This window comes from Dendrobates tinctorius, unplaced genomic scaffold (assembly GCF_039654945.1).
Source record: "Dendrobates tinctorius isolate UK_male_01 unplaced genomic scaffold, ASM3965494v1 ptg000044l, whole genome shotgun sequence".
NCBI lineage: Eukaryota > Metazoa > Chordata > Amphibia > Anura > Dendrobatidae > Dendrobates > Dendrobates tinctorius.
Genome location: NW_027361712.1, coordinates 32203095 through 32229288, shown reverse-complemented (window position 1 = coordinate 32229288; position 26194 = coordinate 32203095). Strand labels below are relative to the sequence as shown.

The following is a 26194-nucleotide window of genomic DNA, read 5'->3' as shown; positions in this document are numbered from 1 at the left end:
GTTACAGCGATACCCCATTTAGGTCTTTTTTTATGTTTTGGCGCTTTTATGCAATGAAAACAATTTTATTTAAAAAATAATTATTTTTGCATCGCTTTATTCTGTGAGCTATAACTTTTTTATTTTTTCGCTGATGATGCTGTATGGTGGCTCGTTTTTTGCGGGACAAGATGACGTTTTCAGCGTTAGCATGGATATTTATATGCGTCTTTTTGATCGCACGTTATTGCACTTTTTGTTCGGCGGTATGATAATAAATCATTATTGTCAGAGACACCGCACTACACTCGCTCACAGAGCCAGTGCGCGTGTCCTGAGTACAGAAACAGTGCTAAAAGATACCTGTGGAGCAGGGCAGCAGAGGTGACAATGCGTGCTTCAAACTATTAGTGTCAGGGTCCAGTCAGCGCCGGAAAGTAAAGAGGCACAGGACCTGCGGACACTGAAACTAGCAAGCTGGCACAGGACCTATGATCAGGTGACTGCAAGGGGGCGGGGCTTAGCATCCTGCTTTCAGATATGACAGGACACCATAAAACAACTCAGAGTCAGGCAAAACGGAGGTCACAACAGTACGGGCAAACGAGGCACAGGAGGGACAAACAGGCAAAGAGGGCGACGTGGTACCAAGGGGACGAGCAGAGAGAAGTCGGGTCACAAGCAGAGAGTCATACACGAGAGGTAGCGCAGTACAAGAGGGCCAGGCAGAACTCGTAACAGGGACAGAAACGGATCAAAACCAAACAAGCAAGCAAGATATCAGGCACAAGTCACACGTACGCACAAGGTCAACTAACTCAGCCGAGGGCAGGAGTATAACTGACACCGGACCTAGGTCCAGTGAGCATTAAATAGCCACCCTCTGCCAGAGAGAGGCGGAACAATTAACCCCCAGTCTGATCAGGACGGGCCAAAGCGAAACCCCGTCCTGGATCATGACAATTATTTTTTGCTTCGTTTTTTATTTTTATTTTTTAAGGGGTTCGCTAAAGGGGTTAACTAGTGGGACAGTTTTATAGGGCGGGTCGTTACGGACGCGGCGATGCCAAATATGTGTACTTTTATTGTTTTGTTTTTTTTTATTTCCAAAAAATGAATTTATTTGGGAATATTTTTTTTTTTATTTATTTAGCGATTTTTTTAAAATTATTTTTACACTTTTTTTTTTTTTACTTTATTACATTGTCCCAGGGGGACATACCTGTCATGTGATAGATCGCTGATCTGTCACATCACAGATCACTGTGACAGATCAGTGATCTGTCACAAGCACTGCACAGGCTTTCCTCATGCCTGCGCTTTGCAGGCACTGAGGAAGCCAGCTCCCTGCAGGCCCCCGAAGGTCCCCGTCACCATCTTGGATCCGAGGACCTGCAGGGATAGAGCCCCCCGCAGCAGCACTGCACATTGCGCTGATGTGGGGGGCTCAGGGAAGCACGGAGGAAGCCCCCTCCCTGCCGATGCTTCCCTTTAACCCCCGGTACACCGCGATCGTATTTGATCGCGGTGTGCAAGGGGATAACGTGTCGGGGGCGGTCCGTGACCGCCCCTGACAAATTGTGCCGGGTGTCATCTGTGATAATCAGCTGACACCCGGCCGCTATCATCGGCGCTCACCACGAGGGCGCCACTGATCGCTATTAGGTCCAGGGTCACATGGACGGAATATTACGTCCAATGTTGGTAAGGGGTTAATTACGGTCAAATCGACACAGAGACAGCGTCCATGCGTGACTCCGTTAAACAATAGACGGATAATTCAAATTTTCCATTCATACACCGTATAGAGCTGTCTGCTTGTCAAGCAGTATCCCATATCTGCTGTTTAATTACGGTCAAATCGATACAGAGACAGCGTCTGTGTGTGACTCCGTTACAAAATAGACGGATAATTCAAATTTTCCATATATACACCATACAGAGCTGTCCGCTTCTCATACAGTACCATATCTCTGCTGGTACTTTTGGTACATTTTTCCAAACATGAGGAAGTCTCGTTGAAGAGGCCGCGTACGTGGGCGGAGGGGCGCAGCTGGTACTGATGGTGGTGAGGCATCTGGTGGTTATGTTAAAAGCACAATAGCAGCTAAGGCAGGAGGTGTTGAACCGGCACCATCGTCTGGCACAAGAAGGCCTTTAAGGTTCCCTTTTCCTGGAGTAGGTAAACCGCTTTTAAAGCCGGAGCATCAGGAACTGGTTTTGTCTTACATTGCCTAAACAGCCTCCAGCTCCATTGCCTCCTCTTCTGAAGTTTCAAAAACTGCAAGCACTGAGTCATCAGTGCAGGCTTCTGGTCAGGAACAACACCTTTCCTTGTGTCCTTTACCCACACCAAAAGTGAAGGATGCGGCAGAAAACACTTCAGATTACTCCATGGAGCTCTTTTCACATACCATGCCTGGGTTATCAAGTCAAATCCTGAATTCCCCAGTCCAAGATGAATCTGACATGGAGTGCACTGATGCACAGCCACTGCTAGATGATTCTGTTGGTACATTGACCCAGTGCAATACATTTGCCTTGCAGTATAGTGAGCCAGAATCAGACCCTGATGAAACTCAGGTGCTCCTTCCCGCATACTATACCACCTTACACAGTGACACAGAGGAATGAGCAGATGACATTGAAGAATAGGTGATGGATGACCCAGTTGTTGACCCGGATTGGCATCCATTGGGGGAAGAGGGTGCCGCTGGCAATAGCTCAGAAGAGGAGAAGGATCCGCAGCAGGCATCGACATCGCAGCAGCGGTTATCTGGCAGGCCCGTAGCTGTACCAAAACTTGCTAAAAAATCAAAAAGAGTTGCAGGACAGATTGGCCAGATGGTCCAATTTGCACACCGTGCAAGCCCTGAAAATGTATACCATAGCAGGAAGAGTGCGATGTGGCACTTTTTTTTACCAAAATCCTATTGATGAGGCAAAGGTTATCTGTAAGAAGTGCGGAAGGACCTTTAGCCGAGGTAAAAATCTCTGAAATTTAAACACCAGTTGCATGCTTAGACATTTAACCACCATGCACTTGCAAGCGTGGATGGACTACAAAACCTCAGTTAGCACATGTGCACCTGCTCTGACTGAAGGTAGCCAGCAACGCTACATTCCTTCCCCCACTGAAAGGCCACTGATAAGCACACCACCAGCAGGAAATGTTGAGGTGTCGTCGCAAGGCCAAAGCAGTCAGGGAATCACAATGTTTTTGGAAACAAAGACTGAATAAAGGCCATCACCAACACCACCATCACCAACCCCCTCTCAGTCCTTATTGTCCACTGCTAGTTCCCCCCTATGCAGCTCTCATGTCCAGCTCACCCTACCAAACACTCTGAGTAGGACAAGAAAGTACTCATCATCTCTTCCGCGTACACTGGCTTTGAACAAACTGGCTACATTGCCAAACTGATCTCATTAGAGATGATGCCCCTTCTGTTTGGTTGAAAGCGAAGCGTTCCGAGACCTCATGGCCTACACTGTCCCACACTATGACCTACCCAGTCGGCACTTCTTTTCTTGAAAAGCCATCCCTGCCCTCCACCTGCATGTGAAAGACCGCATTGTCCATGCACTCAAACAATCTGTGAGTGGAAAGGTGCACCTCACAACAGATGAATGGGTCAGTAGGCATGGCCAGGGCCGTTACGTGTTCATCACTGCACACTTGGTTAATGTGGTGGATGCTGGCTCCACAGGGGACAACGGCGGTGGAACAGTACTGCCTAGCCCACGGTATAGGAAACAGTTGGCTGTAGGCATTCCACCCTCCTCCTCCAGAAGCGAAATCTCGTCCACAGAGCGCTGTCGCACGAGCACTCCATCCAAGCTGCCAGTGTTGCACACGAGGTATCCCACTATCGAACAGATAGTGGTAAGCAGCAGCAAGTTGTTTTAAGGATGATGTCTTTGGCGTCTGAGAATATAAACTGTTTTCACAGCTCGACTTTAAAACGCTTTTAAAGCCGAAGCATCAGGAACTGGTTTTGGCTTACATTACCGAAACAGCCTCCAGCTCTATCACCTCCTCTTCTGAAGTTGCAAAAAATGCAAGCACTGAGTCATCACTGCAGGCTTCTGGTCAGGAACAACCCCTTTCCTTGTGTCCTTCACCCCACCAAAAGTGAAGGACGTGGCAGGCCACACTTCAGATTACTCCATGAAGCTGTTTTCACATACCATGCCTGGGTTATCAAGTGAAAGCCTGAATTCCCCAGTCCAACATGAATCAGAGATGGAGTGCACTGATGCACAGCCATTGCGAGATGATTCTGCTGGTACAGTCACTAACAGCACTACATTCCCCTCGCACTCTACAGAGCTAGAATCTGACTCTGATGAAACTCAGGTGCCCCTTCCCGCATACTATAGCATCTTACACAGTGACACAGAGGAAGGTGCTGATGAAAGTGCCGATTCCCTGAGCAGTGGGGGGGCATACTCGTGGGCGACGGCACTGGCACAGGGCCCCTCATAGTATGCAAAAGTGTCTCTGCCGGTGGGAGGGCCCAATCACCGTCAGACACACTGGCGTACTGAGGGGCCCTGTGCCAGTGCCGTCACCCATGAGTGGGCCCCCCCTGCTTGCTCAGGGCCACAGCACTTGCAATACTTACCTCTCCCTGCTCCACCACCATGACGTCTTCTGCGTTTCCTGACAGTGACATTCAGGTCAGAGAGCGCATTGACATCACGCTGTATGCCCTCTGCCTAAACAGTCCAAGCACAGAGAGCTAGAAGATGTTGATCCTGAGGAGTCCAGAGTAGAGCAGTGCCCAGCGAGGAGAGGTATTTAATTTTTTTAAAGGTTGGGATCAATTTTTGGGGAGCACTATACACAGGAGAATGTGATATGGGGCCCATCACATAATGGAGCATCATCCATGGGGCCCATGATATACTGGAGCATTCTAAATGGGGCAGATTATATATGGAGCCTTATTTGGGCCCATCATACACTGGAGCATCATCCATGAGGCCCATCATATACTAGAGCATTCCAAATGGGGGACATCAGACACTTCAGCAGCATTTACGGGGCCCATTATACACTGGAGCATTATAAATGGGGCCCATTATATATGGAACATTATTTGGGCCCATAAGACACTGGAGCATCATCCATGAGGCCCATCATATACTGGAGCATTCCAAATGTGGGACATCAGACACTGAAGCAGCATTTACAGGGCCCATTATACACTGGAGCATTACAAATGGGGCCCATTATATATGGAGCATTATTTGGGCCAATAAGACACTGGAGTATCATCCATGGTGCCCATCATATAATGGAAAATTCTAAATGGGGCAGATCAGACACTGGAGCAGCATCTATGGGGCCCATTATACACTGGAGCTTTATAAATGGGGCCCATTATATATGGAGCATTATTTGGGCCCATAAGACAGTGGAGCATCATCCATGGGGACCAACATATACTGTAGCATTATGTGAAGCTCATCATATACTGTATGGAACATAATATGGGACCAATTATTCTGTATGGAGAAATATATGGGGCTCACTATTCTGTATGGTGCACTATGTGGTGGCCATAATACTGTATGAAGTACTATACTGTCCGTTTTTTTATCTATTGTCGAATTTAAAATAGATATCAGTCATGAGATGTAAGAAGTGAAGTATTTTTCATTGTACTATACCACTATTTCTCTGCCGTATCGGAGCATCATGAATTGTGTTATGTGTTAAAGGGGCCCACTGACACTCTTTGGCCCGGGACACACGAAAACCTGGAGCCAGCCCTACCCCCCCACAACTTTAGCCAACTAACCCCCAGTTTTCATTGCGTAACTATTATAAAGTAAATTAAGGTGGCCAAGCTTAAGTAATAAGAATTGATGTCGTTGGCATTGAAATGGGCACTGTAGATGTGTTTACTGTCCTCCACTCCCTGCTGACTTTGCTTCCCCATTGACTTGCATTGGGTTTCGTGTTTCAGTCAGACCCCGACTTTTCCCTATAGTCGGCCGATTTTGTTCGACTCGACTTTTGAGAAAGTCGGGTTTCATGAAACCTGACTCAACCCTGAAAAAGGAAAAGTCGCTCATCTCTACATATGTGTGTGTCACTGACGTGTATATATATGAATTGTATGTGTATATATCTAGTGTTTTGTGAGCTGTCAGTGTGATTTGACAGAAGCCGACAAATGAATTATCACCTAATCTACTATGTATCTGTCTATGAAATGTAAAGATGTATATATGTCTCACTCTATCTATCTAATATAAATACATACTGTATATATGTGTGTGTGTGTCACTGACCTGTATATATCTATGTATTCTATGTGTATATATCTATTCTATCTATTCTTTTCTGAGATGTCAGTGTGATTATACTGTAGCCTCATATGAATTGCCGGCTTTTCAAAGGACACTGGTGCGTATAAATCTGACAGCACTTGCATGGTCCGAGTGCTGTCAAATTTTTACACGCACCCATTGACTCGCATTGGCGATTTTCTAGGGAAAATCGCTGCAAATCGCAGCATGCTGCAATTTTTTTCTCAGTCCAATTTTGGATGGGAAAAAAAAACACAAGTGAGATGTCACCCATTAATTAACATTGGCCAGAGTGTAATCCGATTTTTAATCGGATAACACTCATCCGATTTTCGCACCAGTGAGTATGAGCCCTTAGTGGTAAATTCAAGCCAATATTGTTTGCATTTATTTGTGAAAATGTGAATTTTGGCAAAATTTTATAAATTTTTAAATTTTAAAACTTTTAATTTTTATGTACTTAAGGCTACAGTCTCATGTTGACTATTTGGTCAGACTTTTACCTCAGTATTTGTAAGCCAAAATCAGGTGAGGAACAATAAGAAATATAATAGACACATGCAGCACTTCTACAGTTTTGACCCACTACTGGTTTTCAAATACTGATGTAAAATACTGATCAAATACTGAGTGTGACCGTAGCCTAAACTAGAGAGATATATCACATAACACAGTTAATAAATAACATTTGACACATGTCATCTACTTTACATTAGCATCATTTCTAAATATGACCTTTTTTGTTAGGAAGTTGTAAAGGTGAAAAGTTGATCAACAGTTTCTCAATTTTCCAAAGAAATTTACAAAACCCAATTATGTTAGGGACCACATCACATTTGAAGTAACTTTGATGGATCTATATACAGAAAATACCAAAAATGTGACATCACCCCAAAAAAGTCCTCAAAACCACATTCATGAAGTTTATGCACCCTTCAGATGCTTCACAGGAAATAAAGCAATGTGGAAAGAAAAAATAAAAAAGTTACGTTTTCCCACAAAAATGTTGATTTAGCCTCAAATTTTGCATTTTCACAAGTATAACAGGATAAAATGGACTAAACAATTTGTTGTGTACACCAATACTCCATATGTGGTGAAAAACTACTGTTTGGGCGAATGGAAGGGCTCGGAAAGGAAGCCACACCATTTTACTTTTGACTGGAATCAATAGCAGGTGTCATGTCACGTTTGCAGAGCCTCTGATGTGCCTAAACAGTGGAAACTGCCTCCAACTCACCCCATTTTGGAAACTGAACCCCTGAAGTAACCTATGTAGATGTGTGCTGAGCACATTGAATACACAGATGCTTCACAGAATTTTATAACGTTGAGCCTTGAAAATTAAAAAAATACATTTTTTGCGCAAAAATGTTAACATTGCCGAAAATTTTTCATTTTCACAAGGGTAACAGGTAAAAATGGACCATACAATTTTTTGTGCAATTTAACCTGAGTGCAACAATGCCCCATACGTGGTGGAAAACTACTATTTGGGCACACAGCAGGGCTCAGAAGAGAATGAGTGCCAACTGAATACTGGAGCTCAATTTTGGCTGGAATAGATTGCTGATGCCATGTCATATATGAAAAGCCACTGACATGCCAAAACAACAGAAGTCCAAACAAAATTACCATTTTTTCCACTAAAATGTTGCTTTGGCACCAAGTTTTTAATTTTCACAATAAAAAATAATAGGAGAAAATGAATGGTACAATTTGTTATGCAATTTCTCTGAGTACGTCAAAACCCCATATGTGTTCCAAAGTGCTTTTGAGTCACAGTGCAAAGCTTAGAAGGGAAGATGTTATGATGAGTCACCGAAGGAGGAAAAAACAAAATACCAGCTAAGTCCAGAAAAACCAGAGAGGTTGGCAGCTATCAGATTGCAGACCCCTGGACCTATCCACAACAACTAGCAGTAGCCGTGGGGGGTTCCTACGGTGCCCTAGACCCCTCAATCACAGCCGGAGAACTACATAGCCTAAAGACAGAAAGGGGAAAAACTAAACTGCCCCAGAGCAGACCCCAAAGCAATAGGCAGCCCCCAACATATAATGACGGTGAAGCAAGATGAAAACACTAACACAGATAGAAAGATAGGTTGAGCAAATGATGGGGCCCAAGCTAACTACATAGGACAGGATAGGAAAGCTGCTGTCTGCCATCCGCAAAAGCCCTATCAAAATGAGCCAACCGACTCATAGGAAAAACAGGCCCTGAAGTCGCTAGGCTTCAAAAGACTATATCAGAACTCAGGTATATTCTGAAGACAGAGCAAAAGATCAACAGATCAGAGACAAAAATGGAATTCAGCTCACCCCCGGCCGGGGATGGCAGAACTCCCAAAAAACAAGGAAAAACAAAACTGAAGAGTACAAAGCAGAGCAGAAGAACTTAGCTTTGAGATGCAGGAATCAGACTGGTCTCCAAGAATCCAGCAGGAAAATCACCAGCCAGGAAGAAGGGCGTCGGCAGCCTTATATCCAGTCCTCAATTCCAGCCACCCAGTCATCATCTAGCTGCCCGGGTGTTTGGTAATCAGCCTCACTACCTTCCTTCACCAGAGGAGGGAGTTCATCAGACCTCAATGGTGAAGGGAAAAATGAACTCACAACAGTACCTCCCCCTTGAGGAGGGGTCACCGAACCCTCATCCATGCCACCAGGGCGATCCGGGTGTGCCCGATGAAAGGCACGCACCAATCTTTCGGCATGAATATCAGAGGCAGAGACCCAGGAATTATCCTCCTGACCATAACCCTTCCACTTAACCAAATACTGGAGTCTCCGTCTAGCCAGACAGGAATCCAGTATCTTCTCTACCTCATATTCCATGTTACCTTCAACCAAAATAGGGTCAGGATGTGCCAACCCACAGGAACTACTGGTTCAACAAACCTCTTCAACAAGGACTTATGAAACACATTATGAATCTTAAATGTGACAGGAAGAGCCAGCCGAAAAGAGACCGGATTAATAATCTCCAAAATCTTGTAAGGTCCAATAAATCTAGGCTTAAACTTAGGAGAAGCCACCTTCATAGCGATATTTTTTGATGACAACCAAACCATATCACCCACCTTAAACTGGGGACCAACGGTCCTACGCCGGTTGGAAAACCGCTGGGCCTTTTCCTGGGAGAGAGACAACTTATCCACTACTTGGTCCCAGATCTGGTGCATTCTCTCCACCACAGTGTCAACACCTGAGCAGGCAGAAGGCTCCACCTGCCCTGAAGAAAATCGAGGGTGAAAACCAAAGTTACAAAAAAAAGGTGACATCAAAGTGGCAGAACTAGCTCTATTATTTAAAGCAAATTCGGCCAAGGGCAAAAATGAAACCCAATCATCCTGATCGGCAGAAATAAAACATCTCAAATACGACTCCAAAGTCTGGTTTGTTCTCTCCGTCTGCCCATTGGTCTGAGGGTGAAACGCAGAGGAGAAGGACAACTGAATTCCCAGCTTGGAACAGAAAGTCCCCCAAAATCTAGACACAAACTGAACTCCTCTGTCAGATACAATGTTCTCAGTTATCCCGTGCAAGCGAAACCACCTGTTGCAAAAACAAGGGCACCAACTCTGAGGAAGATGGCAACTTAGGGAGTGGTACAAGATGGACCATCTTAGAGAATCTATCACAAATCACCCAAATAACAGTCATTCTCTGAGAGACAGGCATATCAGAGATAAAATCCAGTGAAATATGGGTCCATGGCCTCCTGGGCACCGGCAAAGGCATTAACAAGCCACTAGAGCAAGAACAAGGTTTAAACCGGGAGCAAGCCCCACAGGACTGCACAAAATTCCTGACATCATGAGACAAGGCGGGCCACCAAAAAGACCGACTCACCAGATCTCTAGTACCAAAAATACCTGGATGACCAGCCAATGCAGAGCAATGAACTTCAGACATCACTCTCTTCCTCCACTGGTCAGGAACATACAACTTTCCACTGGGACAACGCTCAGGTTTGTCCTCCTGAAACTCTTCCAAAGCACGTCTCAAATCGGGCGAGATGGCAGAAAGAACTACCCCCTCGCCTAAGATGGTAGCAGGCTTAGTCATACAGGAGAATCAGCAAGGAAACTCCTAGAGAGGGCGTCTGCCTTGACATTCTTAGTGCCCGGAAGAAAAGAGACCACAAAATCAAAACGTGTGAAAAACAAGGCCCACCTTGCCTGTCTAGGATTCAAGCGCTTGGCCGACTCCAGGTAAATCAAATTCTTGTGGTCAGTAAGGACCACGACTTGGTGTTTGGCTCCCTCCAACCAATGTCTCCACTCCTCAAATGCCCATTTCATGCCCAACAGTTCCCAATTCCCCACATCATAGTTACGTTCGGATGGGGAGAACTTTCGGGAAAAGAAAGCACAAGGATTCATTTTAGATGTCACAGGATCTTTTTGGGACAACACCGCTCCTGCACCAATCTCAGAAGCGTCCACCTCCACCTGAAACGGGAGTGAGACATCAGGTTGCCGCAAAACCGGAGCAGAAGTGAATCTTCGCTTCAGCTCCTGAAAGGAAGAAACAGCCTCTGGAGACCAATTCAGCACATCAGCACCCTTCCTAGTCAAATCCGTCAATGGCATTGGCAATACCAGAAAAATTAGCTATAAATTTCCGATAAAAATTATCAAAACCCAAAAACTTCTGGAGGGCCTTCAAAGAAGTGGGCTGAACCCAATCATAAATGGCCTGTACCTTGGCCGGGTCCATTTCAATAGTTGACGGAGACAAAATAAATCCCAAAAATGAAATCCTCTGTACCCCAAAAAGGCATTTCGATCCCTTGACATACAGGGAATTCTCCCTCAAAATCCGGAACACAATCCGAACATGTTCCACATGAGAGTCCCAATTCTTGGAGAAGATCAAAATATCATCCAGATAGATAATCAAAAATGTATCCACAAAGTCTCGGAATATATCGTTCATGAAGCACTGGAAGACAGAAGGGGCATTAGTGAGCCCAAAAGACATCACCAGGTACTCAAAATGTCCCTCCGGAGTATTAAACGCCGTCTTCCATTCATCCCCATGCTTAATGCGAATAAGATTATACGCCCCCCTGAGGTCAAGCTTGGTAAACCAGCAATCACCTTTAACTCTGGAGAATAGATCAGAAATCAGGGGTAGCGGATACTGATATTTAACAGTAATTTTGTTGAGGGCACGATAGTCAATACAAGGCCTTAATGAACCATCCTTTTTAGCCACGAAAAAAAAAACAGCACCTAAGGGTGAAGGGTGGCTAATATGACCATTCTCCAATGCCTCCTTAATATAGGATCGCATAGCCTCGTGCTCGGGTACAGATAAATTGAAAAGCCGACCCTTGGGGAATTTACACCCCGGGATCAGCTCAATTGCACAGTCATAACTCCTATGAGGAGGCAAAGACGCATACTCATTCTCACTAAATACATCATAAAAGTCAGCCAAATAGTCAGGAACATCATGCGACTGGGGAGAGGTGGAGAAAACAGGAGCATGACTAAGGGCACACCGACAAACCCAACTCACCACAGACAAAGATTTCCAATCCAGAACTGGATTATGGATTTGCAACCAGGGAAACCCCAGAACAATGGTATCATGCAAATTATGCAACACCAAAAATCTGCAATTTTCTTGATGGTCTGGGGCGACCCGCATTACCACCTGGGTCCAAACCTGAGGTTTATTCTTCGCCAAAGGAGTAGCATCAATACCCCTCAAAGGGATAGGCGTCCGCAGAGGTGTCATAGGAAATCCACAACGTTTAGCAAAATCCAAGTCCATCAGGTTAAGAGCTGCTCCTGAATCCACAAAAGCCTTGGCGGTAAATGTGGACAGGGAGCAGATCAGAGTAATTGCCAGAAGAAACTTAGGTTGAACACCACCCACAGAAAACGTGTGTGCACAACGTTTCTCTCGTTTAGGGCAGACAGAAATAATATGCGAGGCATCTCCACAAAAAAAACACAGCTTATTACGCCTTCTGAACTCCTGACGTTGCGCCCTAGACAAAACTCTATCACATTGCATAGGTTCAGACATTTATTCAACAGGTGGCAACATCTCTCGTGTAGTTTTGCGTTCACGTAAACGCCGATCCACCTGAATGGCTAATGACATAGAATCGTCAAGACCAGAGGGAACAGGAAATCCCACCATAGTATCTTTTACAGTTTCTGACAAACCCTTCCGAAAGAGGGCTGCCAAGGCACCATCATTCCAGATAGTAAGGACCGCCCACTTTCAGAATTTTTGACAGTACAACTCTGCCGAATCCCGACCCTGGCTTAATGCCAACAGGGTCTTTTCAGCCTGATCAATAGCATTAGGTTCATCATACAACAACCCCAAGGCTTGAAAAAATGTGTTTACATTATTCAGAATAGGATCATCAGGTTTCAAAGAAAACGCCCAATCCTGGGGATCGCTGCACAGCAAAGAGATGACAATTTTAACCTGCTGCGCGGAGTTCCCCGACGAGTTAGGCTTCAAGGCAAAAAATAATTTACAATTATTCTTGAAATTCAAGAATTTAGACCGATCCCCAAAAAACACATCAGGAGTGGGAATCTTTGGTTCAGCAGCATGTGAATGAGCAAGATAGGCGGAAATTCCCCGCACTTCAGCAGCGAGCTGCTCCACACGATCAGACAATTGCTTCATCTCCATTGAGAGAAAAATTCCCCCTACGGCCTCAGAGATAGAGGAAAAAATATGCACACAAAAAAAAAAAAATCTGACACTTTTTTTTTTTTACAATTCTCTCCTGCTATTGAGTACCCTAGGATCTGTGGTATGGCTGGTGATTCTGTTATGATGAGTCACCGATGGAGGAAAAAACAAAATACCAGCTAAGTCCAGAAAAACCAGAGAGGTTGGCAGCTATCGGATTGCAGACCCCTGGACCTATCCACAACAACTAGCAGTAGCCGTGGGGGGTTCCTACGGTGCCCTAGACCCATCGATCACAGCCGGAGAACTACATAGCCTAATGACAGAAAGGGGAAAAACTAAACTGCCCCAGAGCAGACCCCAAAACAATAGGCAGCCCCCAACATATAATGACGGTGAAGCAAGATGAAAACACTAACACAGATAGAAAGATAGGTTGAGCAAATGATGGGGCCCAAGCTAACTACATAGGACAGGATAGGAAAGCTGCTGTCTGCCATCCGCAAAAACCCTATCAAAATGAGCCAACCGACTGATAGGAAAAACAGGCCCTGAAGTCGCTAGGCTTCAAAAGACTATATCAGCACTCAGATATATTCTGAAGACAGAGCAAAAGATCAACAGATCAGAGACAAAAATGGAATTCAGCTCACCCCCGGCCGGGGATGGAAGAAAACAAGGAAAAACAAAAACAAAACTGAAGAGTACAAAGCAGAGCAGAAAAACTTAGCTTTGAGATGCAGGAATCAGACTGGTCTCCAAGAATCCAGCAGGAAAATCACCAGCCAGGAAGAAGGGCGTCGGCAGCCTTATATCCAGTCCTCAATTCCAGCCACCCAGTCATCATCTAGCTGCCCAGGTGTTTGGTAATCAGCCTCACTACCTTCCTTCACCAGAGGAGGGAGTTCATCAGACCTCAATGGTGAAGGGAAAAATGAACTCACAACAGGAAGAGGAACCATACTGAAGTTCAGATTTTGTTGGAATGGTTTAAGAGTGCCATTTCACATTGACAGAGCCCTGAATTAAATTTGTTACCACAAAATTCAGTTTTAGCCCCAAATTTAACATTTTCACACAGGCTAATGGTTAAAAGTGGCAACAAAATCTGTCACACAATTTCTGGTGAACATGGCAATACCCCATATGTAGCTATACACCACTGCTATTTGACTCTTGGAAAACAAATTATCGTAGAATAGTTTGCAGACTTCATATACAGTACCCTTAAGAGACAAAAAAAGCTGGATTCTCTCACAAGTAATTCCATTTTGGAAATTACATCTCTCTGGAAATTTATCTACAGGTGTAGTGATGATCTTTACTCAATGAGTGTTTTCCAGAAACAAGCAGCAGTAGATGTTGCCGAGTGAAAATTGCAAATCTGCCAGTGTAGTGCCCGTACATTATGCCTAGCCCATGCTTCAGGAGACATGGATCCCGTAAATTAGGCAGGCTCTCATCGTTACAGATATGCCCAAGATGTGGAGCTAATTGCGGTTTAGGCACACTGTGAAGCTCAGAAGGGAGAGGGAGTTTGGATTTTGGATCGCAGAATTTGATTGATTTCTTTTGGGCCATAGCTCTTTTTCCAGAAACTTCGTGCTACAAGTAACGTGGAAGCCCCCTATATTTCCTTTGACAGATGATGGACCTGAGTGGGGACTTGTTTTTTTGTGGATTGAGTTGAAGTTTTTATTGGAAACATTTTACAAAACATTCTGGATCACATTTAAACTGCGCTATGCGCTGAGCACTTACATTGGGATTTAAATCTAAATCTCAGTAACATGATTCAGATGAAACCTCCAACGGATCCATTTACTAAAATGAGGCAGCAGCTTTACTGTGATTTTTCAGAGGCAGAATGAACAAATCAACAGCAAGTCAAGAATTGGTTTAATTTGCTTTTTACGCTGCTCCTTGTATAAGTGAAAAGGCTACTTTATTCCTCAGGTCGGAGCAATTACAGTAATACCAGATTTATATCTATTATTTATGTTTGGCTGCTGTCACACACTAAAAGACGCTTTACTTTTAAAAAACTAGGTTTTGCATCACCATATATTGAGAGCTATAATATTCCTATATTTCTACTGAAAAAGTCATGTGACGACTGTTTTCTTGATGGACGACTTGCCATTTTTATTGGTACCATTTTATGGCACATAACATTGTTTGTTTTCTATTCTGATTTTTGGGAGGCAAACTGAATATGCCATTTCACATGTGGTAAAATTGTAAAGGCAGCTTTATTCTTCAGTTCAGTACGATTACAGCGATACCACATTTATATCATTTCTTAATGCTTTAGCACTTTTACACAATGAAAACTATTTTATAGAAAAAATAATTATTTTTGCATTGCTGTATTCTAAGAGCTACAACTTTTTTTATTTTTCCACTGATGGAGCTTGTTTTTTTGCGGGAAAAGATTATGTTTTCAACTACACCATTTTTATTCACATTCGTCTTTTAGGGGTCCTCAAACTTTTTAAACAGGGGGCCAGATCACGGTCTCTCGGACCATTGGTGGGCCGGAATATAGTTTAAAAAAAAATTAGCACCAAATTCGTAGGCACTCTGCACATATCTTATTTAGAAATCATAAAACAAAATAGGAACAAATACAATATTAAAAATGAAGAAGTAAAGTTAAATCATCAAACTTACCGATTCTTTTGGGTTCTTCGAATATCCTACACTTCGAGTCAATTTTTTCTCTTTCTTGATATCATTGTTTCCTAGGGATTCAAAATTGCTATTAGTAAAATACCAACATATATACAGCGCTACAAAAACAATATACCAGCAATAAAATTGCCCATACAGAGACATACAGACTGCACTGCCCATCAATGCAGCCTGATCAGTGCCCATCAAAGCAGCCTCACCAGTGCCCATATTGGTGGAACTCCACTTTTACCTCAGGCTCAGACTAGTGTGGTGCAAGAATCCCCAAGAGGCAGCATTGGTCCCTAAAAGGCAGGTAAATGTCCCCAGTAAGCAGCACAGGTCCCAAATAGGTAGCACAGGTCCCCAATAGGCAGCACAGGTCCCCAATAGGCAGGTAAATGTCCCCAATAGGCAGGTAAATGTCCCCAATAGGCAGCACAGGTCCCCAATAGGCAGCACAGGTCCCCAACAGGCAGGTAAATGTCCCCAATAGGCAGGTAAATGTCCCCAATAGGCAGGTACAGGTCCCCAATAGGCAGGTAAATGTCCCCAATAGGCAGCACAGGTCCCCAATAGGCAGCACAGGTCCCCAATAGGCAGGTACAGGTCCCCAATAGGCAGCACAGGTCCCCAATAGGCAGGTAAATGTCCCCAATAGGCAGCACAGGTCCCCAATAGGCAGGTAAATGTCCCCAATAGGCAGCACAGGTCCCCAATATGCAGGTAAACGTCCCCAATAGGCAGCACAGGTCCCCAATAGGCAGCACAGGTCCCCAATAGGCAGGTACAGGTCCCCAATAGGCAGCACAGGTCCCCAATAGGCAGGTAAATGTCCCCAATAGGCAGCACAGGTCCCCAATAGGCAGGTAAATGTCCCCAATAGGCAGCACAGGTCCCCAATAGGCAGGTAAATGTCCGCAATAGGCAGCACAGGTCCCCAATAGGCAGGTAAATGTCCACAATAGGCAGCACAGGTCCCCAATAGGCAGCACAGGTCCCCAATAGGCAGCACAGGTCCCCAATAGTCAGATACAGGTCCCCAATAGGTAGCACAGGTCCCCAATAGGCAGATACAGGTCCCCAATAGGTAGCACAGGTCCCCAATACGCAGCACAGGTCCCTACTAGGCATGTAAACGTCCCCATTTTGCAGCACAGGTCCCCAATAGGACCCGGAGTTAAAAAGAAAAAAAAAAAAAAAAAAAAACAGTACTCACCTATGTCCCCTGCTGTTCTGAAGAGGCGCCCGCTCGTCTCAGTCTTCTTCCGGCACAGGCGGCGTGACGTCATTAGGCCGAGCAGGCGGCGTGATGACAAACACGTCGTCTGTGTGGTCTCTGCTGCATACTGAGGGCTTCACAACGCCTTTCCTCGGCGCCTCGTCCCGCCCGCGAGTTTTCACTCTGCAGTCTAGTTCTTTAGTGGGCGTGTCAGGGGGGGTGGCAGTGTTTGTGAGCTGCAGCGCTGATTGGTTCATCACGGCTGCAGTGCTGATTGGTTCACCACGGCAGTGAGGGCGGTGCAATCAGTGCGGTTAATGTCAGCCTGGCCAGGGGCCGGATAAAAGTCCTTCGCGGGCCGCATGTGGCCCGCGGGCCGTAGTTTGAGGATCCCTGGGCTAAGTAGTGTGACAGTTTTATAGATCGGGTTGTTCCGGACGCCCAATATCAAATTTGTGTACTTTTTTGTTTTTGTTTTTTTACGTAAATATGAAATGTGTATTTATTGGTATAATATTGTTTTATTATTTTGCAATGTCTTTTTTTCCTATACTTATACATTTTTGCTTACTTTCTTACTTAGTTCCACTATGGGACTTTCACTTTTTTAACGTTGATCGCTGGTATAAAGCTTTGCAATGCTTTATACCTGTACAGAAACTTCTTAGACCATGCTTTATGCTGTTGTTGAACCACAAAACATCCACTGTTCAAAACAAGTAATTTACTTCTTCAGTGTTTTTAGACTTTTTAGACAAATGTTTTTATGGTTATTATATAAGAATTTTATAAGTTTACTTTGTAATTTTATAAATTTACTTTTATTGATAGATACATCAAGTTTATACAAAGACTCAGTATTTACAGTGTTGTCCCTTATTTTATAAAGCTTCTGCACTTCGCCCTATCATGCTGGATATCAACTTCTGGGCGAAATCCTAACTCACCCATTCTTATGTACGAAGTGCTTGTAATTTATCTGTATTTTTGTTTGTCCACTCGCTTTTTGACGATTGACTGCAGGTTCTCAATGGGATTGAGATTTGAGAAGCTTCTTGGTCATGGACCCAAAATTTCAATATTTTGAGCCACTTAGTTACTATCACTTTTGACATGTTTCTCCATTATACTGGAAATATATTGTTTAACACCATGTTGCTCCTGGATCGTTTGGGAGAAGTTGCTCTTGGAGGATGTTTATATACCATTTCTTACTTAGGACAGTGTTTTTAGGTTGTGAGATTGGATGAAAAACAACCCCACACGCATGAATGGTCTCTGGAAGCTTTACTGTTGGCATGACACAGGACTAATGGTAGCACTCACTCTCTTATCAAATAATAATTCTTCTAGCTGTCCCAAAGATTCTGAAGGGAGAATCAGGGAGAATACATACAATTGATGCAACTTGTGCAGGGGCCAAAGAGGTAAGGTGGCCCACTGCCCAATCCAAAGCAGGTGGAATTGTGCATTACTATGACGTATTGGACTACAAAGGGCCCATACACTGTTCTTACACAGGGGCTCTCTGTTGTCTGTCTTAATAGAGACACATACTGTATTAGGTAAATTACAGATTTAAAAATACATCAAATAATTACATTGCTCAATAATCCATTTAGATAACAAACTAAACAGCAAACAACTAAGTGATTTGGTCTGTTTCACATTTCATAGATCTAACACCACGAGCACACATATAAGTTCTGTTTCCTGTCTCTTAGTTTCAACCATTTGAACCTATTTAGAGCTAACACAGAAACCATTTCTTACTGGCACTAGAAGTCACCCATTCTCCTTACTGTTTATATTCTGACCACACTTTTAGCGTCATATACTGAAAAATAATGAGGATGACAAGGATAATAGGACTTGGTAAGTAATATTCACTTTCTTAATACATGCTTTAATGCAGATTAGTGGAAAATAAGATATGAACACTTGTTTTTAAATTTTTTAAGTGTTTTATGTTTTTCTTACACATATTGAGTATATATGGAGTTTATACAACTAATGACATCAGTAATGGAGCTCCCAGGTTATTCATTAATAACAGCATCTCAGACCGTGAGTCTCTCTAGGTGTAGTGGGTTTTAGAAGATTGAATGCCATGGAGTTGAAATGAAAAATACCTTTTTCCTAAGGCTATGTTCACATGTGGTAGATTTGTTACAGAATTGATCAGCGTTCAGTCAGAACACAGTAAACGGCTCGTCTAATACAGGGATACCCCTTTATCAAAATTTTATTTTGTTGTTTATTTCCAAAAGGACATGTGTTCTTGTCTGGTTCGAAATGCATCCAGTGAATATACGTTTTTTCCTCATATGTCTCCCCCCTTTCCAAACGTTTTTTGGCGAATGTTTGTGGATATCTTCTTTTAAATGAACAGGAATAACGCTTTGATTTTATCCATAATGTATTGGGAGCTGGATCATTTTCTTTCCTGCATTTAATTGAGCGCCCGCAGCAGCGCTGATCACGGACTCCAGGACCTGCTGCAGCAGGTGGAGGGTGAGCTGGTATATTTCCTTGCATCTATGTAAAATGAAATACACAGGGGAAGGACACATCAAAAATTCCTTTGACTACAGAAGCAATTCACACACCTACCTTTCACTACCACCACAGAATACCAAGAATGACATCTGCCATAAGTCAACATGATAAGTATCCCAAAGTAAATATGTAGATACAAAGCAAGATAAACTACTGGAGGAGACTATGGGAGCACTATAGACAGAAATCTAAAATAATTATTATTAAAACAACAAGTATTATTATTTGTTATAATAATTAATAAATAATTATGTGCCTTTAATACCTTGCAGCATATTGTTGCTAGTATGAATAAATCGATAGAATGGGGGGTGCAAAGTACCTCGATGTGCATTTCACGGCACACTGAGCTTTTTCAGGAGATGTGTCCATTTTAAAACAAGTTTATAGACAGATTAAAAAGCTCACCTGTGTGCCTAAAACATTGACGCAACACAGACATGTTACCTGGCTCATCTGGCAGGGTGTAAGCATACAGTTACATAGCTGCATAGGTTGAATAAAGACCTAGGTCCATCAAGTTCAACCTTTCTCCACTAATTTTAGATTTTTTTCACTAAATTATCTCTACCCACAATGTTATGTTTACTGAGGAAATCATCCAGTTCTTTTTTAAAAAGCTCTTATAGTGTCTGCCATTACTATCTCTTGTGGTCGGGCATTCCACAGCCTGACTGCTCTAACTTTAACCCCTTCCTGACATGCGACGTACTATCTCGTCCATGGGACCCAGGCCCCTATGCCCATGGACGGGATAGTACGTCTACCGCGATCAGCTGCGCCCACGTGGTGAGCGCCGCTGATCGCGGCCGGGTGTCAGCTGATTATCACAGCTGACACCCGGCACAATGTGTCAGGGGCGGTCATGGACCGCCCCCGACACGTTAACCCCTTGCACACCACGATCAAACATGATCGCGGTGTACCAGGGGTTAAAGGGAAGCATCGGCAGGGAGGGGGCTCCCTCCGTGCTTCCCTGAGCCCCCCACGGCAGCGCAATGTGCAGCGCTGCTGCGGGGGGCTCCTTTCCTGCAGGCCCCCGAATCCAAGATGGCGATGGGGGCCTTCGGGGGCCTGCAGGAAGCTGGCTTCCTCAGTGCCTGCAAAGCGCAGGCATGAGGAAGCCTTCTGCACTGCCTGTGACAGATCGCTGATCTGTCACAGTGATCTGTGATGTGACAGATCAGCGATCTGTCACAGGACAGTGATGTCCCACCTGGGACTATGTAATAAAGTAAAAAAAAAATAAAAAAGAGTGTTAAAATAATTTTTTTGAAAAATCGCCAAATAAATTAGAAAAAAAAAAAAATATTCCTCCAATAAATCCATTTTTTGGAAATAATAATAAAAAAAAATAATAAAAGTACACATATTAGGTATCGCCGCGTCCGTAACGACCCGCCCTATAAAACTGTCCCATTAGTTAACCCCTTTAGCGAACCCCTTAAAAAATAAAAATAAAAAACGAAGCAAAAAATAATGATTTATTATCATACTGCCAAACATAAAGTGCAATAACGCGTGATCAAAAAGACACATATAAATATCCATGGTACCGCTGAAAACGTCATCTTGTCCCGCAAAAAATGAGCTGCCATACAGCATCATCAGCGAAAAAATATAAAAGTTATAGCTCGCAGAATAAAGCGATGCAAAAATAATTATTTTTTATATAAAATAGTTTTCATTGCAAAAAACCGACAAAACATAAAAAAAACGACCTAAATGAGGTATCGCTGTAACCGTACTGACCCGAAGAATAAAACCGCTTTATCAATTTTACCGCACGCGGAACGGTGTAAACGCACTCCCCCAAAAGAAATTCATGAAACGCTGGTTTTTGTTCATTCTGCGTCCCAAAAATCGGAATAAAAAGCGATCAAAAAAGTCACGTGCCCGAAAATGGTACCAATAAAAACGTCAACTCGTCCCACAAAAAATAAGACCTCACATGACTCGGTGGGTCAAAATACGGAAAAATTATAGCTCTCAATATGTGGTGATGCAAAAACTATTTTTACAATAAAAAGCGTCTTTTAGCGTGCGACAGCCGCCAAACATAAAAACCGCCATAAATAGTAAATCAAACCCCCCGTTATCACCCCCTTTTTAGGGAAAAATAATAAAATAAAAAAAATGTATTTATTTCCATTTTTGCATTAGGGTTAGGGTTAGGGCTAGGGTTAGGTCCAGGGCTAGGGTTAGGGTTAGGGCTGAGATTAGGGTTAGGGGTGTGTTGGGATTCGGGTTGGCGTTAGAATTAGGGCTTTCCACTGTTTGGGCACATCAGGGGCTCTCCAAATGCAACATGGCGTCTGATCTCAATGCCAGCCAATTCGGAGTTGAAAAAATCAAATGGTGCTCCTTCCCTTCCAAGCTCTGCCATGCGCCCAAACAGTGTTTTACCCCCACATGTAGGGTATCAGCCTACTCAGGACAAATTGCAAAACAATTTTTGGGGTCCAATTTCTCCTGCTACCCTTAGGAAAATAAAAAATTGTGGGCAAAAATATCATTTTTGTGGAAAAAAATGTTTCTTTTATTTTCACGTCCGAGCGTTATAAACTTCTGTGAAGCACTTGGGGGTTCAAAGTGCTCACCACACATCTAGATATGTTCCGTGGGGGGTCTAGTGTCCAAAATGGGGTCACTTGTTGGGAGTTTCAATAGTTTAGGTACATCAGGGGCTCTCCAAACGCACATGACACCCGCAGACCATTCCATCAAAGTCTACATTCCAAAACGTCACTACTTCCCTTCCGAGCCCCGACGTGTGTTCATACAGTAGTTTTCTCCCACATATGGGGTGTCAGCGTACTCATGACAAATTGGACAACAACTTTTGGGGTCCAATTTCTCCTGTTACCCTTGGGAAAATGAAAAAATTGGGGACTAATTGATCATGTTTGTGGAAAAAATACGATTTTTTTATTTTCATGCCCGGGCATTATAAACTTCTGTGAAGCCCTTGGGGGTTCAAAGTGCTCACCTCACATCTAGATAAGTTCCTTAGGGGGTCTAGTTTTCAAAATGGGGTCATTTGTGGGGGGTTTCCACTGTTTAGGTACATTAGGGGCTCTCCAAAGGCAACATGACACCCGCAGACCATTCCATCAAAGTCTGCATTCCAAAACGTCACTACTTCCCTTTCGAGCCCCGACGTGTGCCCATACAGTAGTTTTTCTCCCACATATGGAGTATCAGCATACTCAGGACAAATTGGAGAACAACTTTTGGGGTCCAATTTCTCCTGGTACCCTTGGGAAAATAAAAAAAATGGTGACTAAACGATAATGTTTGTGGAAAAAATACGAATTTTTTATTTTCACACCCGGGCGTTATAAATTTCTGTGAAGCACTGGGGGGTTTAAAGTGCTCACCACACATCTAGATAAGTTCCTTGGGGGGTCTAGTTTACAAAATGGTGTCATTTGTGGGGGGTTTCCACTGTTTAGGTACATCAGGGGTTTTCCAATCGCGACATGGTGTCCGATCTCAATTCCAGCCAAAAACGTCAAATGGCGCTGCTTCCCTTCCGAGCTCTGCCATGCGCCCAAATAGTGATTTACCCCCACATGTGGGGTATCAGCGTACTCAGGACAAATTGCACAATAACTTTTAGGGTCCTGTTACCCTTGGGAAAATAAAAATTGGGGTGAAAAGAACATTTTTGTGGAAAAAATATGATTTTTTAATTGTACCGCTGTACGTTATAAACATCTGTAAAGCCCTTGTGGGTTCAAAGTTCTCACCACATATCTAGATAAGTTCCTTGGGGGGTCTAGTTTCCAAAATGGGGTCACTTGTAGGGGGTTTCCACTGTTTAGGTACATCAGGGACTCTCCAAACGTGACATGGCGTCCGATCTGAATTCCAGCCAATTTTGCATTGAAAATGTCAAACGGCGCTCCTTCCATTCTGAGCTCTGCCATGCGCCGAAACAGTCGTTCCCCCTCACATATCAGGTATCAGCGTGCTCAGGACAAATTGCACAATAGCTTTTGCAGTCCAATTTCTCCTGTTACCCTTGGTAAAATAAAAAAAATTGAACCTGAAGTATTTTTTTTGTGAAAAAAAGTTAGATGTTCATTTTTTTTAAATATTCAAAAAAAATTCCTGTGACGCACCTAAAGGGTTAATAAACTTATTGAATGTGGTTTTGAGCACTTTAAGGGGTGCAGTTTTTAGAATGGTGTCACTTTTGGGTATTTTCTATCATATAGACCCCGCAAAGTGGCTTCAAATGTGATGTGGTCCATAAAAATAAAATGGTGTTGTAAAAATGAGAAATCGCTAGTCAACTTTTAACCCTTATAACTTCCTAACAAAAAAAAATTTTGGTTCCAAAATTGTGCTGATGTAAAGTAAACATGTGGGAAATGTTATTTATTAAGTTTTTTGAGTGCCGTATCTCTGTGATTTAAGGGCATAAAAATTCAAAGTTGGAAAATTGCGAAATTTTTAAAATTTTCGCCAAATTTCCGTTTTTCTCACAAATAAACGCAAGTTATTTGAATGAAATTTTACCACTAGCATGAAGTACAATATGTCACGAGAAAACAATGTCAGAATCACCGGGATCCATGGAAGCGTTCCAGAGTTATGACCTCATAAAGGTACAGTGTTCAGAATTGTAAAAATTGGCCCGGTCATGAACGTGCAAACCACCCTTGGGGGTGAAGGGGTTAAAGAACCCTCTCCTATTTAACTGCTGGAATCGCCTTTCTTCCACCCATTATGATTGCCCCCTGGTCCTAAGTATTATCCTTGGAAGTCATGCGCCAGTCCTTTGTGCTGTAAATGAGATCTCCTCTGAAACGTCTTTGTTCTAAGCTAAACAAGCCCAACTTTTCCAACCTCTCATCATATGAGAGGCCTTCTATCCCTTAAAATAATCTATTTTTTCCTCCTTTGAACGAACTCTAACTTCCAAATATTCTTTTTAAAATATGGAACCCAAAACTGGATCCCATATTCTAGATGTGGCTTTACAAGTAATTTATAAATGGGTAACAGTGTTTGGTTTGCAGTTTTTTCTCCCTCTTGTTATACACCCTAAAATCTTATTTGCTGCTGCTTGACATTGAGTACTGCTGCTCAGCTTACTTGTAACCAGTGTAAGGGGAAGCCAGGACTGTAGTCATGACCAGAGACACTGAAGCATCTGTGTCCTGACCTTCCCTCACAGAAAACTGTATTCCTCTACTCAGCGTACCTGCATCTTCAGGTTCAGGTCCCCCCGGGCACTACCCAGGCAGCAACGGCCCCTCTTCCAGATGACCCCCAGTAATGGAGACACAGTCCAGGATAACTTGAACATTCTCTTTACTTAGTACTTCAGACGTTACATCCACAGTTGGCACATCATAGAATTCACTTGTTTCCTCATCTTTCCCTGCTTTGCTGATGCTTCTGTGCAGCACACGTCCGGACCGTCTTAGCCTGCTCCCCAGTTCCTTCCTGGTCTAACCTCGCCATGATGACAATTCCTTCTGCCTGTTTCGCCCCAGACTAGAAATCAGTGTCCCAGTTTGGTTGCCTCTGGTAAAGCATGCGGCCCGCCTGTACCGTTTCCGTCGAAGCTCCAACTTCCTTCAGTTCCTCACTCCAACTGACTCCCGCCCTAAAGGCATCCACCCAGGCTATGAGTCGCCATATCTTTCTTCTCCTGTACTGGCCCACTGTTATGATGTCCAGTGGCCATGGATAACGTGGGCTGCAGCTATTAAATGTTGAGTGGCTGCCAAGTCATCCTGGGCCTATAGCCCATGTGGACACTTCGGGTACCCTGGCTCCATCTGACTTATCTTCCTAAAACTCATGTCTTACCACCCGGCAGCCCCTCCTACTTTAACCCCCGATACACCAGCTATAACCTATTCTAACCGTGCACACTAGTATGCCCCCATCTTATGGCCCACAAAGAAACTACACTTACCCTTATCTATGCGAACTATAATACTAAGGAGCCCCCCTCTAATGTCCGAAGGGTGCATTTCACTTTCCCTAAACTGTACATAAGCCATAGTAAACATTATTACAATATATACAGTGAAGAACATGACCACACAGTAATGGTAATACCCAAAGAAGGGTAGCAGTACCACAACATGAATTAGGTAGTACATAAAACATGTAGCAAATACAATACCCAATAAGCAAACAGACATAAATAACGCAAAGAACATTATTAAACCAACCCCTTTACACTAGAATACCCGAGTCCTTCTCCTGTTCTGTAGTCCCAAGTATGGTCCCATTTAATGTATATACAGCAATAGGATGACTCCGTCCCAGGAGCATTTCTCTACATTTAGCAACATTAAATCTCATTTACCAAATGTTTGCCCATTTAGACATGTTATCCAGATTATTTTGCAATATTGTAATGTCAAGGTCAGATTTTAATATCCTACATAGTTTAGTGTCATCTGAAAAGACTGATAATTTACTTTCAATCTCATTCACAAGGTCATTAATAAAGAGGTTATAAAGAATCGGTTCTAATACAGAACCCTGCGGTATGACACTGCTGAATTTATCCCATTTAGAGATTGTACCATTTACAACTCTTTGTTTCCTGTGTTTTAGCCAGTTCCTTACCCATTAACGTATAATTTCCCCTAGTCCCTGCTTCTGGAGCTTCAGCATAAGGCTGTTATGTGGTACAGTATAAAATGCCTTTGCAAAGTCCAGATAAATCACATCAGCCGCATTACCAACATCCAGATTTGCACTCACCTCCTCATAGAAACCCAA

At 43.4% G+C, this 26194-nt stretch overlaps 1 protein-coding gene and 1 long non-coding RNA gene across 3 annotated transcripts in view; one reads left to right on the top strand and one right to left on the bottom strand.

Annotated features, from left to right (window-relative positions):
* Positions 1–26194, bottom strand: part of LOC141089170 (uncharacterized) — a 70048-nt gene that overhangs the window by 32057 nt on the left and 11797 nt on the right. Inside the window, exon 3 of the long non-coding RNA XR_012232199.1 lies at positions 15655–15725. This is a non-coding gene — a long non-coding RNA (uncharacterized lncRNA). The remainder of the gene's footprint in view (positions 1–15654; positions 15726–26194) is intronic.
* Positions 18620–26194, top strand: part of LOC141089169 (Fc receptor-like protein 3) — a 150940-nt gene continuing 143365 nt past the window's right edge. Inside the window, exon 1 of one of the 2 annotated variants that reach the window (XM_073575492.1) lies at positions 18620–18751. In XM_073575492.1, coding sequence (XP_073431593.1) covers positions 18724–18751 — 28 coding nt within the window. In that variant the 5' untranslated portion in view covers positions 18620–18723. The remainder of the gene's footprint in view (positions 18752–26194) is intronic. The other variant, XM_073575493.1, reaches the window with a different exon arrangement.